Genomic DNA, 20,275 nt, shown 5'->3' on the forward strand with positions numbered 1-20,275 from the left:
TAGGAGTACCGAGGATCAACCAACCCTCTGGGGCACTTGGGAAAATGCTATGGTCGGTTGAATGAAAAACATCGTTTTCCCATAGTAATTCCCATACAAACTTTGAAGGGCTTGTGCAGTCTCAATTTTCAACCAAATGAGCTCAAATTTTGGAAGAAAGCATAGAATCTGGTGACGAATCGAATAAGCGGTGCGGAGCAAAAACGATTTTTTGAACCACGCTAATGGGTCATTCCATATGAAGTGACCGAGAAAATGTGAAAACTTGCAACCGACCATCACGGGTTTGAACCAAATTTGGTTGAAACATTTGTTTAGATGGAAAAAGAAAAAATCCAAATTTTGGTGCCGATCGGATCACCCCTCGGTCCGTAGCAGCACCCCTCGTTTTGGCCGATATGAAAATTATCCTCTCTTTCTTTTATTTTTATCATTGAAACGATTGCACCTACACATTTTCGACCTTCGGCTTTTTTAAAAGAAATCGTTCAGGGAATCCAGAAAAAATATTATTTTTTTGGTACAGTGTTGCCAGATATCATATTTTTCAATTTCAAAACTAAAAATCGATTTTTCTCAAAATACGTATATTTTGATTTGAAAAATTTTGATTCCATCGTGTTTATCAGACGTTTTTCTATCGAAAAAGCTTAACTCCCCAAAGTAATTTGCGTCGTTCCTGAGATATAGCGTTTTTAAGAAAAAATATTCATTTTTTTCTTATAAAGTATCATATAAAAACAGGTGCAGTTTATAAAAAAAAACATTGTTCGATGCCATACAAAGACGTTTTGTGTTGATTTGAAAAATATCAAGTATAAAAACGTTACTGTGTTGTTATATTGAAGATAAACATCATAAAACGTAATTCTTGCACAAAATTTACCACAACTGAAATAGAAGGATATTTTAGAGATGAGAAGAGTATGAATCAACAAGATAAAATGCAGCCATGCTTTTTAATAACAGCAAAACTCATTAAACAGAATAATTGACATTTTTGTTTAATTTACGTTTTATTTTGCTCAGAATAAAACGGCTTTGTACTTCACCAAAACAGCAACCATTTTTTTTCTTCTTCTGGCCATAGTTGCTACTACTAATGGTGAGGATAGGAACCTAATTTGTTTCAACTTAAAACCATTAACCGTTGAAATGTGATGAAATATCCATGAAATGACGTGCGTGCCAACTGAAATGGACTTACGACATATAAGCGATCAGCAGAGAAGGATAAAGGACAGTTAGTTCCAAAACATATGCTGTATTTGTTGTATGTTAGTTGGCTTTTCAATAAATAAATTTACTTTGAAAATCCTAATTACAGATGTGAAATTAATTCAATTTGATTTTGTATGAGAACTTATTGGACACGGTGTAGATCTTTCACCGTAACACAACCCGAAAAAGTGATCTACCCACGCAACGGGCTCCGTTCAAGATCGAGCATCTTTTAAACCCCCTCAACCATTCATCCCTCAGTCTGACACTCAGTCTGGTTCATTCAAGATTGGGAACCACTAAATTTTGCAACACTGCTCGTAATAGTTAATGTGGCAACACTTCCGAATATGATCAAATTCATGATTTACAAGTCAATCTATAATATAGGTCACCATACAAAATGATTGTGTTGGATATTTTTCGAAATTTGATAGTTTTTATTATGGAATTCTAAAAATTGTACAATTCGGCTAAACGAATGTCCAGGCAAATTTTCTATTTTTCTTGTATATTACGACCAAAAAATAAATGATATGTTGTTTTATCCCATTGACTAAAGCAAATTACCTGGAAGATCCTCCAAAAATTAAAAAAAAAAACAGCATAACATTATTACAGTTGCGAAGAAAATAGAAAAAATATGCCTCGGCTAAACGAATGTCTACCACTGTACATTTTTTTTCCTGTTGGGTACATTTTCCACTGCGACCAGTTTTTTGATCTGTATCTGTACATATATATCACATCCCAAGTAACACAGAAAACATCTTCATAAATAAAAATTCAAAAAGATGTTATAGTATAGTATTATTAACGTAACTGTTAACATCCTCAGTTGAAACTATGTTTTAACTGTATGATGATAACAAACTACTGAAAAACTGAGCAGTAGTATCGCAAGTTTTTATTATGTATCTATGACGTTGACAGAACAAGTTATTTACATCATCGTCTTTCTTCAAATACAGATGTTGTAAAAAAATCTAGCAGCACATAGTTGACACCAAAACCAATATGTTAAAACATGTTTGAAACAGGTTATTTTTTGGTTCAAAGTTCAATAATGCATTTAGTTGGTTTGCAGCATCCCCATCTGGTGACTCGGGTGTAATATTCACCTCCAAATGTTGTCCAAAACACGAGCTTCTATGTCACTTGGTTGCCTAGCTCATGCATTTACCTGTAGCGATCTCTTCCTATCAATTTATACTTTTGTAACATGACGAAAACAGTTTTTTGAGCTCACAATCCGAATTCGTCCACAATATTTGTTATTGTTATTCTAATGTTGATATCTGGTATTGAAAAACAAAAATATACACACAGTTGTAAATCGTTCCGCAAGAGGTTGCTTAGAATACGTTATTGTGATGCTTTTTCAAGGTATTTTTATCAATTGAAGTTTTGTTTTACAAACATGTTATGGAGATGTACAAAAGATGTATTATGAACATAAATATATGTTTGATCTGTTAGTTCTTTTTTAGGCCTAGGAAACTACAGTGCTTGTTAAAATTATTCATACATCTGTAAACATAAACTAAAATCAAAAATTTCATATAAGTAACAGAGAAATCAAAATATTTTAGACATAACATCAATCGTAAACTGTATGCGCAAATGTATATAAGACACATCTATTTGATTATGCCGTATAATAATTTAAAATATATTCTTCATAATGTGTTCGAAATGTGCTGGTTCTCATAAAAAATATAGAATTCGAACTATTAAAATTGGTTCAATTTTCATTTTAAATTTTTCTTTCTACGCTATACGCATTTTCATTAGAATTTTATTCGATTTGAAACAAGGTTCCCATTTTTTTAACGGCACTGTATAAGGCAGCTACCATGATGGATTTCGGATAACTTGAATGAAAATTTCAAGAAACATCAAAAATCGATCTTACTTCCTTTCGGAGGAGAAGCGTATGAATTTGTATGGACTGATTATGCTTATTTCACCATGAATTTCGAATGGCACATGAGTTTCAGCCATACTACAAAACATTAATGAACATGGAAAAATTTAATGACTATGCAAATTCAATCTGTGAAAATAGTTTTAAGCCATCACATGATTGTAAAAATGTTTTCAATTTTGCGACAGATTCATGAAAGCTTGGCTATAACGGGTTAGTATTTGGAATGTTGGAGAAAACATCTTGAATACTTTAAATTATGTTCTACTATTATATTGGAAAACATCTTTTATAACATCAATGATGTTTTATAAGCCGCCATTTTTTGCGCTTTCTCGGTGATATAAGTGTACAAATTTAAGTTCTGCGTATATGAAAAATAACAAAGCCGTTTGTATGAAACATGTATTTTATACACCAATGTAACAAATTGTGTTACTTGGGTATGTTAGTTGTTCCCGAATACCTAGAACCTCAATTTACGCTTAAATTGGGGGGCGTAAATTCAGTTTGGTGCAAATCAAGTGAGGTTATGTAAAAAGCCATATTTTTCTTAAAAAAAATATTCTGTTAACCATCCACTTCATTTTGAAACGTAATTAGTGCTTTGGTATACCCCACAGATTTGTCAAGCAAGGACTTGGATATTGTCAATGGGCTTCACGTTGGCATACGGAGCAATGTTCAGCAAAGTGTGGCGTGTACACAGATTCACAACGAAAACGAAAACCGATCCAAAAGTAAGATAAATTGTTTCCCCCAAACCCTTCTTTCCGATTGTTGACCAAGCACCCAGGAAACATTCTGATAATTTTTATTCGTGGCATGATTCTGCAGAAAAAAGTGGAACCCTGGAAGCTCTACACGATGGTGACAGGCCTGCTAGCAGTGGACCTGGTTATACTGCTGACGTGGCAAATTCAGGATCCCTTGCAACGGCGCTTGGAAACGTTTCCCCTGGAGGACCCCATCTCCAGCAATGATGATGTGAAAATTCGACCGGAGCTTGAACATTGCGAAAGCCATAACAACTCAGTGTGGCTAGGTAAGAGCGATAATTGATATTGATAGTTGATTGATGTTTGTTTTTACCACTGATTTGCCGGAAGCGCTGCAGTATCGTTTTAATTAGCACGATAACAAACCGGAAACGGATATCGATGAAAAAGATGAGAGTTGGAAATTATTTCGCGCAATTTGTGTAAAAACATTTTGTACATATGTGCATGGTTTTGTTTGGGTATGCAGAGAATTTTGAAAGAATTTTCAGAAATCATGAGAGAAAAAAACATTATGATAAAATACAAATTTAATGCGTCATTAAATTTGACGTGCAACACATTGCCATTGAGATGATGCGGCTTTTTTCTCGTCAAGGATATGCAAGGTTTATAAACAAACGTATAGAGCGTTGGATTTATGTTCATACCGTGGAGTCATTATACACCGGTTATCATGCTTTCGGCGCTGCGAGGTGTTGATACGTGTTGGCCGTAAGCCAGAAGCACTTGCTTGGCAAACATATCGTAATTTTTAACCTTTCATGTGGTGTCGGTGTTGGTTGGTTACAACGAATGCCACCCATCCTATGCTTTGGCCAGCTCTCCCGTTCGTCACACTTGTCCCGTATCAACTTTTTATTCAATTAATAATCGTTTTACATGCATTGTGGTTTCGTTTTATCCCCATTGGTTTAGTTATGGCTTTTCTGGTTATTCATGTGCAGTTTGAACTTTTGCAATTTGTTATTTCCCTTTGGCATTAAATTATGCAGCAACTTCCGCCCATATCTTCATGAACATTGCATATTCAAACTTTGGTTGAAAAAGTACGGTAATAGAACAAATTTGCCTATGTTTTCATATATGTACCATTTCGCTATATTCTTACGCATTTTAAAATTTATGACGCTAATATTTTCTTGATCAACGATCACAAGCGCACGGGCAAATCTATTCATCTAGGACAGTGATCCTCAGCCTAACTGTCTTTGCAGGCCAAAATTGAATTTTGAAAAGAGACTGCGGGCCGCAAGTCATTCAAGAGTTTATTTTCAACAATTTTCAAGATTCAACACAAAATTAATTTGTTTGATTTTTTGAAAATATTGAACAAGAGCAAAAAAGTAATCAGGAGATTTTATTTCACTATAAGAAAAATCCTTAAAATCATAGGAAATTGAAAACAGGGTTATCAGCACCGCAATATTTAAGTTTTCTATTTCTTGGTATTAATAATATTGAGCAAATGGAGTTTCTTACCGTAGCTTAGGGATTTGCTGAAAAGTATTTCCAACCCTCTATTTAAAAAAAACTTAGAACTATGAGATTTTTTGGGACTTTTCGTTGATATTGAGAAATTTCAGAATGATTTGTAGGGATTTCAGGGTTCTCGGACGAAATTCCGAAAAACTGCCTGGAGATACTTTTTGGAAACCCTGGAGATACTTTTTGGAAATTTTTCAAAAGTTTTTCTTTATAGGACGCTAATGAAGAAAAACTAACAGACATGATTTTCTGCAAGTGTGCAAGTTTTTGTAGCCGATTTGAATAAATATTTAAGAGGAATTCCCAAAAGTATTGCTAGAGGAATGAAGAGTATCTTGCCCAATCCCTGAAGTTTTTAACGAAATTCCGAAAGTTTAGGCCCACTTCCTTTTAAAAGAAATTGTAAAGCAAATATTCTGTTTTTTCTTTTTAATAGTTTCTTGGTACAAGTGCTTAACAATGCCGAGTTCTGCCACCCAAAATCTATGGCAGAGAACCTATGGAATTTAGACTAAACTCATTATTTGAGCGAAATACACCGTTCCTAACAACAGTTTCGAATATGGGTTTGAATATTTTTGGAACAAAATTAGAATAGTAGTCCTTTACAGCTTGTGAAACTTTTGAAAATTCTTACTTCTTTAGAAAAACTCTCAATGATATTGGCAAACATTCATTCTCATGAAAGTTTTAAAATATGTACAGTGAAATTTCTAATTTTCATTTTGGAATCTATGAGTTGGCCACTTTCTAATACATTTCAAAATCAGTTCGCGGGCCGCATAAAACCTGGTCGAGGGCCGCAGTTTGGTGACCACTGATCTAGGAAGTGCGGCTAAAACTGCATTTGCTGTGGACTCAACGGCTGAACATGAAACGCTCCTCTGCCGGAAAATATACTATAGGTGACAGCTCCACCACGAAACCTGAAAACCCGTTCAAAACTACGAACTGGTTCAAAGGCAACACCTTTATTGAGATAGAAAATAGGTACAATAATTCTAACTTAAAATGTATTCATCCTTGCCGAGTAAGGTAAACTGGCACAACTTGTCAATAAGGCATACCGTATGAAGCTTGAGACTCTAACATTGAGAGAAGTCCATTGGCCATCCTTTGGAGTTCAGGTTGCGCATTGCAAGGATATATCGATAGGAGGAGAAAACCGGAAGCCAGTTCAACACACGCCAAAACAAAGATGCCACGGTGAAAAGATCGTTCGTCGAGGAGCTGGACCGTGCTGCGGATATTCTGAATGGTGACAGCGATCAAAGAAGCCCATCAAGAACGCCTCGCCTCTATCGTCACCGGCATGAATTACTTAGGTGAGCTCCCATAGAAACCAGTGGATCACAGATGATCCAAAATACAAACATTTTATTTTTAACCCTTTAATACCCAATCCCGCCTTTAGACGGGGTATAGTTTGAGCATTTTTGAAATTTTTGTTTCGTGAGCAATTATTTTTATTATATTTTTTGCTAATATTTAGGACTATTCTGTATATCTCAAAATGGTTTTTGGTGTCTTTGGTGTCAAAGAAGCTTATTTACATTTTTTTTTAAATCATTGAACAATTGATGTTTTAGCCACCTTTCAGAAGCCATTGTATATTTTGTATTGAATCGCTTCAATTTACATATTTTAAATTTTTCCCAAATCATACTATCATAGTAAAATTGTTTAAGGGAATTGAATACACTCTAAAATTATTTTTCTTAAAATTACACGGAAAATAAAATTTACTATGAAAAAAAAATTAAAATAAAATTATTTCAACAATTATCATAAAATCTCACAATGTTTTCGTTTCAAAAAATCCGTCTCCCAAAATGGGCTTCCAGGAAAAATGTAAAGTGTAGGGATGTTCAAAAATAAAAATTAGAAAAATCAAAAACCGAAATTCACAAAATCGAGAATTAAAAAGAATCATCTTTCAAAACATGTTTAGATCGAATTTAGATAACGAAAAGTGATATTTAGATCAAAATCAAAAGTTTGGGTATTAGAGGGTTAATCAACGGATACTGAGGAACTGCAAAATATATATATATATATATATATATATATATATATATATATATATATATATATATATATATATATATATATATATATATATATATATATATATATATATATATATATATATATATATATATATATATATATATTTTGAAAAACGGTTTTCACCATGATCGATGGAAGAGTTGTAGGTAGGTACTTCATTTAAGGGTAGTTCATGTTTGAACCTGTTTTTGCAACTCAACCTTTTTAAAATCCTCGTTTCCCGCCACCAGTTCTCACCATTATAATGCATTAACCAGGGGGATGACGATGGGCCAAAATCATCAACCCAGCATTCGATTCAACATGGCGTCCAATGTTTTTGTTTTGATTGCCTTATTCATGGAAAAAATGCGCTGGAAACATCGACACTGCTTCGCTGCTACATATAATATCGTGCAAAGTGATAAAGAAAGAGAAACGATCATCAAAAACAACGATTTCGTTTGAAATGTATAATTTTCGAAATAAGAACTAGCAACACACGAGCGACACACCCGAAAATCAGGAGCAAGTTAGGATAAACCGACCAGAAAGTGGGTGCCCAAACGCGCTGTACCAAAAACGATGATGGGTAGAGCGGCAATGTACCGAGTTTGACAGCTGTGTCACCCCACTGGCATTATCATCAACAAGGCTAAATCGTTGAATGTAAATACGGACAACACCTCTAGTTTTACTTCAGTTTTAGAATTATTTCGCCAATTGACAGCCAAATAGCCACCCAAAGCTGCTATTCATCAGTTTATATCAATAAAAATCACTCAACGGCTGCAGGTCTTCATCAATAGACGACAATTCGTGCATTGTAGCCTAGTTTATTTTCAATATGTCACAAGCCTTAACACTCAGCTGAATCAACTGGAAAGAATGCAAGTGAGCTGAAAAATCGCAGTGGAAGTGAATAGAGGCATCTAAGAAGACTCGATTGTGCCCAACTTATCTTGTTGGCTACAAAATTGCTTTACTCCAGCGCCGAGTGTGTCTCTACTATACAATTTATACAATCTTCTTCGGTCTTGGGGTCTGGGGATGATCTTTCATTTTCCCAAAAGCTTCATGGGTCCACAGATCCTCTTCAACCCAGCGCATTTGCGATCATCCACGAATCCACTGAGCTTTACCTGGTTCTGCTTCCTGATCAATATGAAGCCATCTCCACGTTTGCATGATCAACGTCGCTGTAGTGGAAGTGGTACGTGAATGAAGCGTTGCCAATAATGGGATCTACCGCTTGGAGTTCGCGGTCTCCAGTTTTGGGCCAGCAGCGTATCTGAAGGGGCTGCATCCTTAGGATAGCTTACGCGATAGAGTAATTCGTACTCAGCCGCTGGACACCAGAACAGACGCTCCTTCCGGGTTGTCGACTCACAATTTTGCAGCCCGAGTCGATTGTAAACACGATGAAAATGTATTCGTTTTGTAAATTTCCTCATCGTATGCAAGTATTGTGTTATTCTAACAGCACATAGAATGACCTGCTATTGAACCTCATTGCTATTCTCGTGTTCCAGCTATGAGTAGAATACGTCCTTGTTAACTTCAGTGCTTCCGGAGTGTAGGCTGTCAGTGTTGATTATGCTGAGGCCCAACTAATCTTTCTAATCGTTATTTTATTTTATAGGTGTAATTTACGGCTTCAAAGGACTGATACTTGTGTTTGGTCTGTTTCTTGCCTACGAAACCCGTTCACTAAAAGTAAAGCAGATCAATGACTCACGGTACGTGGGTATGAGCATCTACAACGTTGTAGTTCTGTGTCTAATAACTGCCCCGGTGGCAATGGTCATCGCCTCACAGCAGGATGCGTCTTTTGCGTTTGTTGCATTAGCTGTCATCTTCTGCTGTTTTCTTAGCATGTTACTGATATTTGTGCCAAAGGTAATAGGAAAACATGTTAACTTTATCGAATTGGATTTTGTCCAATAAACCAAAACTCATTTCAGGTAATCGAAGTCCTAAGGCATCCAAAAGACAAAGTTGAATCGAAATTTAGCAACGAAACTGGTATTTCCAAAGAAGACGAGGAACGATATCAGAAGCTTGTTACGGAGAACGATGATCTCCAAAAATTGATTGCTCAAGTAAGCCACTACCTAAAGCATAATGAGCATTAGTTGCTGAAACTTACTTTTCTATTCTTACAGAAAGAAGACAAAATTCGAATACTAAAACAACGACTAACCGAGAAGGAATCGGCAGTGAAAAGTGGTCACCCTCAGCCAAGTGATACACATGCCACAAATGCTCAATTCAACAACAATCAACTAACAGTAGCAGCCGCGAGCGGAGTAACGCAAGGTAAGGATTCTTTGATAGTCATAATACAACCAGATGGCGCGACTACTTCTGATTACGATAGTGCAATCGGAGGTGGTATATCGATAATAACTGATTCATCCAGAGTTAGCCATTCTGACAACGATTTTTCGGGTAGCTATTTGTAGTACAAATTGAATACGCATAGTTAAAGTAGGAATATACTGTTAATGTAGAGTAGAGTAGATTGAGAATATTTTTAGAAAAAAAGTTTATATTTCATTATTCATTTAGAGTAGTCGGGAAGAACCTCACACATGAACATATCCAAACCATTTGTAGTTCGTTTACACTTTGTGTACCTTGATAATGAAATCAGCAAGTGCATTGTTATTAGTCAACTCATCACTGTGAATGGAGTATATTCAATCCGATTTTATAAAAAAAAAAAACAAAAGAAGCGACATTTTCGTAAGTTACAGAAAGATGAATAAGTCTAAGCCGAAAAATTCAAGACTACAACCTATGTATAGCATCTACCTAATGAAAATCATTCTTAATTGTCTTTTTTGAAATCAAAAGCAAATTTAATTACTTTGATCGGTTATCATTTTTTTTGCTTTCCTTTCTCCCCTAGTATATCATTCACATTCAGATAAAGCATGTTGTCAGCATTCCATTCAACTAGCCCTCAACTTATAACTCAAAGCTCTCTTGGCATGATATCACTGAATGGTAACTTTTGAATCGCAGAAAATGAGAAAGAAGGATAAGAAGAACAACACTGCGTCTCATTTCGGACTGGAACGATTGCGCAGGTTTTCTCTGAGAGTGTTATGTAGGACCGCTGTGAATTGGTATTTTCAATTTGATTACTGTCCTCCCCAGTTTATGTCATTTTTTTTCAAATCAGTTATCTAATTTGGTATTTTTAACGCCCTTCTATTCCAAACGATGCATTAGACAGATTTCCAGAATTCTCCTTGATGCTGTGCACTTCAGAGAGAAAGGGGGGATAAAAATAAATAAGGATTACTTATAATCTGAAAAATATTGAAACTCATCAGACTTGTTAACGAATTTTCAAGAGGACAAGATATTTTGATATATATTTGACCTGCCTTCTCAAAACTCTGAATCCAATCAAAAAGTTTCTTAAAGAGAATGACATTATCATTGTAATACAGATTTGATTATCCGGGGGCTTGAAAAAACAACACCCCGGATAATCGAGCCAATGTTTTTTTTTAAACTTCTCATAACATTGTTGTTCTAGGTTGATTTTACTGCTACTATTTGTGTAGATTTCTCCCTGAAATGTAAGGTATGGTTATTCCTCCAGAAACTCTCCTCGGGCTCCTCCTAAAATTTTCCTCCAAAAAACACTTCGGGAATTCTATCTGGGGATTTATTCAGGAGTTTCTGAAGATTCATCCAAGAACTCCATCTGTCGATTGCTTTAGGAATCCGTTCTGGGAATTCCTTCTGAAATTTCTGCAAATTACTCCAGGAATGCCATGTGGGGTTTCCTTTAGGAATTCCTAAAAGGGGATTCCATCTAATGATAACTGCTGAAATATTTCCGGAGGATTTCTCCATAAATATCATTTGCGTATTCCTCTAAAAACTATTTCTGCAAATTCTTCCAGGAATTCCGTCTGGGAATTTCTCCAGGAATTCCATCTAGTGATCTAATAATTCCAAATAGATTTTTTCCAGGTGTTGAAGTACATCTTGAAATTACACCTAGCCTCCAAACAGTCCTTATGGGGATTATTTCAGATATTTCATCTGTGGATTCCTACGGAATTTCCTGTTGGGGAACTTCTCCGAAGGATTCCAGCAAGAACTACTTGTGGTAATTTGTTCAAAAAGTCCTAAAGGGGATTACTCCATATTCCTTCTAGAGGTTTCCTCCCAGAAGTTTTTTTTTTAAATTTGATACACAGTCAGAAATTCAGGAAATTTTCGAGAGTCTTTTTTTTCTAGGAAAGAACACAATTACTCATGGAGAAATCCCAAATGATTTTTTTAAGTAATTTAGGAATTACTTTGAAATCGTGGAAAGTTTCCACGGAATTTCAGTAGGAACATTTGGGTTAATCTAAGAAGGAACAAGTGAGATTCTTATAGATGATATAGCTGATTGGTTATGAAACTCAGAATTCAGTGGTTGCTCAATTCACCAGTGGCGGCGCTGGCATCGTTTTTGCTCCTGTTGGACAATTGCTCACTACCGCCATCTAGTTGTGGCTTGTCCAAACACGGCAAGATTAGCATTGGGCGATTACGATTTCATGACGATGATTTTTATTATAATTTGCTCTAAGTGTTACTTCTGTTTCTCTGTGGTTTAACTTTTCAGGATGCGCGCCATCAAGCAACCGAAACTGCACCGCGTTCGTGCTGTATACGACGATCGAGGTTTTTTGATAGTGGTACGATTTTCTTAGTGATAGCACAGACAAACAGACGTAACACTCTGATAATTCCCATCGTACACCAATTTAACGGTGTTTTTTAAAATTTGATAGTTGGCCAACTGCCCAACCGCGACGCTCGTATCGTTTTTGTTCGAGTTTGACGTTTGCTCACTACCGCCACCTAGTTGATGGTCGACCAAACTTAGTCCTTTTAGCATTCGGCGAATATGTTTCCGTGACTGTAATTTGAATCGAAAAATGTTCAAAGTGTTACGTCTGTTTGTCTGTGGTGATAGTGACTTTTCATTAATAGAATAGTTCCAAAAGAAGTCCGCAATGGTTTGTTGATTTTATCACTTGTCGTTTTAATCACAAGTCGTCCAAATTTTAAATCGATTTAATCACATTTTTCAATTCATTTTTATCACGCATTTTCTAAAATATTGCGAAATTAATCTAAAGTAGCATATAACTTCCAAATTGTTATTTTTTTGTAATTTTAATAACAAAAGCGCATTCTTGGGCACCATTTTTGAGATTTCGGCCCAATTGACCGTGTCGATTCAGAAAACGGAACTACCGTGATTAAACCGAGAAACCACGGTATTTTTCGTTGGTGAAATTCGCTATTTCAATCACTTGTTTTTGTATGATTCCAGATTCCTGCTCGGGTAGTCATTATTACATTGTCTTAACTATATTCACAACTAGTTATATATATATATATCCCTTTTTATAGAAAGCTGAACTCCTTAAAGCACCAATTGACCACCAAAGATTTTCTAGTAAAATTGGAAGAAATAATACTGAAATAACCTGCAAACATCCATGCAGGAGACATGTGGGCCGAAATATTCATAAAAAATTTCCATTTGGTGTGTCAAATCTGTGCTAAATTGTGTTAGGTACTCTCATTTTCCTTATTTTCAGTAACGATGTTGTCATAGCTGCTAGTTTTATATTTCTACACAGAATGAGGATATAAAAAAACAGTCAATCTTTTGTTAATTTTGAACTAGCAATAAATCTTTTTGGCGTGAAGTCCCCTTTGAGACATGGCCTGCTCCTTAGTTTAGTGTTCTTTGAGCGCTGCCACAGTTATTAACTGAGAACTTCATCTACCAATGACCATTTTCCATGTGTATATCGTGTGGCAGGCACGAGGATACTTTATGCCCAAGGAAGTCAAAGAAATTTCCTTTATGAAGATTTCCTGGACCTGGCAATTGAACCCATCCCCCTCAGCATGGTCATGCTGAGTACCTATACGCCTTTACAGCTTTGACTAAGGGTACCTTTAGCAAGAGATACATAAAATTTACATTGAAGTAAATTTGTTCCGGAGTCTACGATTTCATATGCCTTAGCATGGTTGAGATATCAGCGAAACAAATTGGAAATATACCTCTCATTAAATACAGCCATACGCAACCTTTGCAGCGACATTTGCGCCTCCTTGTCCTCCGATTTTTGAATAATCTGTCTACCAAGTACAACGTATTGTCCCTGTGGACAATTTCTATGAAAGTAATGTGCTTGGATTTTATGTAATCGCAGAAGAACTATCCTATGAGCTATAAATACGACTCATAGATATGGGTTAACCAATCTTAACAACAAAAACAATCAATATTTTCATGCGAAGGAATCGTGTCACGGTATCAGTTTGTTATTTGGTGCCCTCCACCATCTACTACTGCCTAAACCATATTTGGCGAATGTCAGACAAACGAAACAAGTGTCCAGAAAAGAAAATTCAATTTTTCTCCCACACTTCAGCGCCCCATTTTTATATTGTTAAAAGTTTTTCTCGTTACAAAGTGACAACAAAATTCAACAGTGGCGAATTTCTCATAACGAGTAACTTTTCAAAATATTCCACCGCAGAACCGCACGTCAACTGACTTTTCGCTTCTATCTTTTGCCTTCCATCACGGTTCACGCAGAGCAAAGTTTATATTTCCCGTTGTCTGTGTCTATTATTTCGGGGAGGAAAGTTACACGTACCTACACGATAAACCGCTTTCTAGGCAGGGGACTTGCCAAGTAGAAAAGAGAAAAATCTTTTTTTCATCGATATTCTACACATGCTCTTCTATTGCACTTTGAAGACCAACATTTCCTTGACGAATCGGTAACAGGGATACATTTTTTGGGACTTGTCTGGGGACTGCTAGTCTTGAATTGAAAGTTAATTTACTAATATTTCGATTCATGGGTTCAATTGAGTCAAACATTATTTTCTAGAACCTGTCTTTGTCAGTGATAGTATAGTCAGATCAACTTCCTAGCTACACACCTGTTTCCCATCGTGACAGGTCAAAATGATGCTTTAGAGAAGTATGTCCTTTCGGACTAAGCTTCCTTCTTTACTACCATCCACCAGCACACTTGAGGGAAAATGTAAAAGTTAAATATTTATAAACCGACCTTGTTCTTGTCGAGCCTATCTGCATGAGCTCAGACAGAGATTCAATAAACGATTGCTATGTCGAGTACGATGCCTCGTTGAACCCAGCAGAAGTTCATACTGTTTGTCTCCATATGTTTACCCCTCACACATGCCCTCATCGTAGAAGAACCACACAGATCGAAAAAAGAGTGTAAAATTCTATGACATATGATGCACATGATTGGAGCGTGGGATATCACATAAGTTTACATGGCATATCATGTAAAAGTCATAAAATATTATGTAAACTTCCATTATATGTCATGTAATTCAGCATGACTCTGTGTGTTTACATGACATATAACACAAATTTACATGATATATCATGTAAACCATCATAACACTAAGTTTACATGACTAAACGGAAGTTGACATGACATGTAAATCTCATTATTTTTATCTGTGCACAGAATGGAAACAACACAAAGATTTATTGCGGGAGACAATGTTTCACCAGAGAATTAAAGAAGTTTACCATTCCACATCATAGTCACACTGTTCTTAGTGAAGCTTAACTTTTTTTTACAAATTATTGAAAAACACTAATGGGAAAACTTATATTGGATATGGATATATACCGTAATCTAAGGGGAAGTTGATCACACTCTATTCTTTTCAACAAAATCAGGTACAAAGAATGTAATTCAAAACAAATATTTTTAAAACATGTACTTAGTGGACCTGTATCAAGTTCCATAAACGAAATTCTTACAAGAAACCGCTACATTCTGTAAAAAATTTTCAAATGGCAAAATTTGAAAACATTCAATCCGGGGTGAAGTTGATCAACCAATGGCATAACATTCAAAGATTGGAAAATTGTTGAACAAACTTAATTTGATGATGATGATTCTGAACAAGTTTTCAAAATACTTACAACTGCTGTATTTTATATGTGAAAAATACAATAAAGTTTAGTTACAGAAAGACCCACATTAAACGCCTAAGGGTAAACTATTTCTTAAAAAAAATTGTCTTACTTTCGTGAAAAAAATCCATTTAAAAAAAAATGTCAACATCAATTTTAACTCAAAGCTATATTCAATACACCTTCCATTAATGAATAAAAGTGCTTTGTGAGTACTCTGATACACAAAGCGTTGATGGGTGGCGATTTTTTGAAAGACAGTCTTTCTATCGAGTTTCAATACACATCCAAAAAAGGTGGTATTTTCTATCTGACACAATTGGCAAATAAATCTTCAAAAATTCTTAAAATATATTCACACAAATGATTTACGGCAAAAGTTTTCCCATTATAACATAATTGTGATTATACGACATTTCCCCTAAAACCAGTTCCCCGAAAAAACGATTTCCCGAACGGACCGTTTCCCCGAATGAACCGTTTCCTCATTGGCGTAGCTAGGGGGGGTTCCAGGGGTGCCTGGCACCCCATAGAACAAATTTGGCACCCCTAGAATTTTTCCTTGACAGCCACCTAAAATTTAAAACTTACCACAATAATTCTAATATTTTTAATGGTACATTTGAACAAAACTTAATCACACCCGGAAATACTTATATACCTGAACAATCAACAGACTTCTCCATGGATTCCTCCAGTAATACTTCTATCTATTCATACAGTGATTTCCCTAGGCTTCCTTTATGGATTCCTCCTGATATTTCTTCAATAAACTTCCTTTAGAATTCTCCAGGCAGTCCAGATGGGGTTGTACATACTAGAAATTTCTGCAAGAATTGGCCCAGCAATTTCTCCTAGGAATTCTTTGAAAATTCTTATTTTGATACTTCTCGGAATTCTTCTAGGGATTCCTCTAAAAATGTCTATTGGGATTCCTTCAGGAATTCCTGTTGGTATTATTCAAGACAATCTTCCTGGGATTCTTTCAGAAGTTCCTCCGGTGATTTTTCCAGGAATTTCTTCAGAGATTTTATTCAGAGATTCTTTCAGAAATTTCTCATGGAATTTCCTCAGGAGCTTATATTGATCTTCCTCTGGGAATTGTGGCTAAGATTCCTCAAGCAACTCCTGCTGTGATTCTTCCAGTAATTTCTCTTAGAACTCCTCCAAAAATTCTCACTGTGGTACCTTCAGGTATTCTACTAGGGAAGTTGTTCCGGAAATTCTTCCAGAAATTCCACAGGGGATTTCTCCAAAAACTTCTATTGACCTTCCTCCATGAATCCCAGCTGGGATTCTTCAAGCAATTCTCATAAGGACTCCTTCGGAAATACTTCTAGGGATTTCTCCTGGCATACTTACTTGCTGCAATGCTTTCGGGAAATCTTTCTGAGATTCTCATAGATTCCAGAAATCCCTCCTGCAACTCCATCAGGGATTCCTCCAGTATACTTCTACCAATTCTTTCCAGGATAACTGTAGGTATTCCTCCAGGAATTTTTTAGAGGAACTTCTCTTAGGATACCCGGGCATTCCTGATTCGAGAATATCTGTAGAAATTATTTCTATGATACCTCCTGGAGTTCTAGGAATTCCTCCAGATATTCCAGCTGGGATTGCTCAAGCAATTCCTGCGATTATTCCAGTTATTCTTCCTCCAGAAATTCAAACTGTGGTACTTCAGAAGTTATGCTACGGATTCTTCTAGAGCTTTCCCATGGCTTTTTCTGGGATCTTTCCTGGCAAACTTCCTGGAATTCTTGCAGGAATTCCTTTGAATTTTCTACCACGGATTTCTCCAAGGACTCATCCAGGAATTCCTTCAGAGATTTTATCCAAAGATTCCTCCAGAAATTCCTCATGGAATTCTTGCAGAAACTCCTTTTGGCCTTCCTCCAAGAATACCTCAAACACCTTTTCCTGCGGTTCTTCCAGCAATTTCTCCAGAAATTCTTACTATTATATGCCCAGAAATTCTTTTAGTGATTCCTATACAAATTGATCTTAGCATTGTGGCTGGAAGTCTTCCGGGAAATCTTCCTGAAATTCCTTCAGAAATTCCTCCTGCGATTCCTTCAGGGCCTTCGCAATAGATTCTCGCAGAATAGCTCTACCGGTTCTTGCAGGAACTTCTCTAGGTATTCCAAGGATTTTATCTTTGGATTCCCCCAGGCATTCCTGATGGGGATTCACTAGAAATTCCTGTATAGTGTCCTCCATCAATTCCTCCTAGGATTTCTGCTGAGATTCCTTTAATGATACATCCCAGAATCCTTCTATTAATACCTCCTGATATTTTTTTCTGTGATTTCTTCAGAAGCTTTCCGGTGATTCCACCAGGAATTTTTATCCAAGATATTTTATTCAAGGATTATTGCATAAATTTCTCATGGGATTCCTCCAGGAACTCCTCTTGGTCTTCCTGCAAGAATTTCAGCTGGATTTCTCAAGCTATTTCTGCTGTATTTCTTCCAGCAATTCCACCTAGGACTTCTCCAGAAATTCTTACTGTAATACCTCCCGGATTTCTTCTAGGGATTCTACTAAGAATTTCTCCAGGGATTTATTGAAAAACTTGCTGGGATTATTCAAGGCAATCTTCCTATGAGCCTTGCCTTCGATGTATCCTACTGGAAATCCTAAAGGACTTCATTCCTAGGATATCTCCAAATATTTATCATTGTTTCAGCAATGCCTCCTATGTCTCCTCCTGAAATTTTTACCACGATACCTGCAGGAATTCCTCTAGGTATTTTTCCTGCCATTCTTGCTGGAATTGTTCTAGGCAGTTTTCCTAAGATACTTCCAGAAATGTCGTTGATTTTTCCAGGGATTTTTCAAAAGACTCATCCAGGAATTCCACTAGAGTTTTTATTCATGGATTACTCTAGAAATAAACCATGGTATTACTCACGGAACTTCTCTTGGCCTTCTTCAAGGAATTTCAGCTGAAGGAATCCCAATATAAATCTTTAGAGGGGATCCAAACGAGTGTCGGGAATAGTAGGGATTTCAAGAGAAATGCTAGGGGGTATTACTAGAGAATTCCCTAGTGAATTCTATAGGAATATACGAGAAAAACTTGTAATTAATTAGAAAGCACAGAATGTTGCTAATTGATAAATTGTGAGATAAATAAAAAAACGCGTTCTGGCGGGATTTGAACTCACGACTCCGTATTCGCTAGACCGCAGTTTGGCCATTTCTTTGAGGGCATGTTTTTTTTTAATTTCTGCGGTCGTTTCGTTTGAATTTAATCAGCAATTTCTTTCATTTTTTCTATAAATTCAATGGCTATTCCTCTGAAATTATTTCAGCAATATCTTTTTCAATTATTCTGCAAATTTCTCAGGCAATTTTATCGTGATTACTTCTGTTATTTTTATGATTTGATTGTAGTTATATTTATTGCTTCCGAAAATGGCTGAATTGGAAATTCAGAAATTCTAAACTGTGCTTGATCGAAGAAAATCCTATGAAATTCACGAAAAACTTCCTGGCAAATTCCCAAAGAAATTGCCAGATAATTTTCCATTACATTTGCCCTAGAACTTTCAAAGTAGTTGCCAAAAGAATTCATATAAGAATTACTAGTGGAATTCCTGAATAAAATTTTAAGGCTTTTTAAAGAAATTGGTCAAATCCAATCTTAAAATAAATTGCTGAAATATATTCTACAAAAATTTCCACAAACATTCACAAAACAATTTTCAAAGAAATTCTTAAAAAATTTCCCGAAATCATAAAAGGATTTTCTGAATAAAATTGAGAAACAATTCCAAAAGTAATTGCGGCAGTATCACCATGACAGAATTTTTAAAGAACCGTCAATGTTTTTTTTAATAAATTCTCGGAGGAAATCTTTGAGAAATTTGCCGAATCAAATTCCAAAGGAATTACCGAAATTCCCAAATTAATAAACGAAGTTTTCAAAATTTCCAAAGTAATTGCTGATGAAATTCCCAAATAAATTTTCAACGCAAGTAACATCGGAATTGCCGAAGGTTATTCCAATCGGAATTGCTGCAGGAATTCCTTACATAATTACTGAAGAAAACAAGAAGAAATTGTCTAAAGAGTTTTCATCAAAATTATAGAAGCGATTTATAAACGAGTTTCCGAAGGAGTTTTCGAAGGAAATAGCGAATGATTACCAAATAGTATAGATAATAAAAGTCATAAAAATCGACGAAAATTCCAAAAAAGTAGAATGATTTTCCGAAGACATTTAAAAAAAATGTGAGGAAGATCCTCCCAGAGTCATTGTTAAATGAATTACAAAATAAAAGAATTCCCAAAAGAATTGCCTGAAGAGTAATTAGAGAATTTTAAAAAGCAAATATCAATAGAATTGTTGACAATAACAAAACAATGCTTGAAAGACTACTAAAAATTGACGAAGCAACTCCCGAGAAAACATTTCAAAAGATTTGCCAATGAAGTAAAAAAGCCAAGTAAACTCCTAATGGAATTGCCGAAGAAATTTTCAAAGTAATTTTCTATGAAAGTTTTCAAAGGATGCGTGAAAGGTGTTCAGTATCAAATTTCAAACGTTTTATCAAAAAATTTTTTTAAGAAATTGCCTAAGGAGATCCAAAGATATTACCGAAGATATTTGCCAAATCCAAAGCAATTGCTGGGAGATTTGCAAATGAAGCTTAATTGAAATAAATTGCAAAACAATTTCCAAATAAATTACCAGGAATATTCCCTGAGGTATTACCAAAAGAATGTTTTGCCGAAAACACAAATGTCTTGTATTATACGTACAAACCAGACACGATTATTCGA

General features: G+C 35.6%; 1 protein-coding gene across 1 annotated transcript in view; it reads left to right on the plus strand.

The window, feature by feature from the left end:
- The window catches only part of LOC115266332 (gamma-aminobutyric acid type B receptor subunit 1), a 458,609-nt gene that overhangs the window by 395,941 nt on the left and 42,393 nt on the right, over positions 1 to 20,275 (plus strand). Inside the window, exons 12-16 of the mRNA XM_062851638.1 lie at positions 3,772 to 3,888; positions 3,986 to 4,193; positions 9,107 to 9,363; positions 9,429 to 9,566; positions 9,630 to 9,783. Coding sequence (XP_062707622.1) covers positions 3,772 to 3,888; positions 3,986 to 4,193; positions 9,107 to 9,363; positions 9,429 to 9,566; positions 9,630 to 9,783 — 874 coding nt within the window. The remainder of the gene's footprint in view (positions 1 to 3,771; positions 3,889 to 3,985; positions 4,194 to 9,106; positions 9,364 to 9,428; positions 9,567 to 9,629; positions 9,784 to 20,275) is intronic.

The sequence above is a fragment of the Aedes albopictus genome, chromosome 2 (genome assembly GCF_035046485.1).
Source record: "Aedes albopictus strain Foshan chromosome 2, AalbF5, whole genome shotgun sequence".
NCBI lineage: Eukaryota > Metazoa > Arthropoda > Insecta > Diptera > Culicidae > Aedes > Aedes albopictus.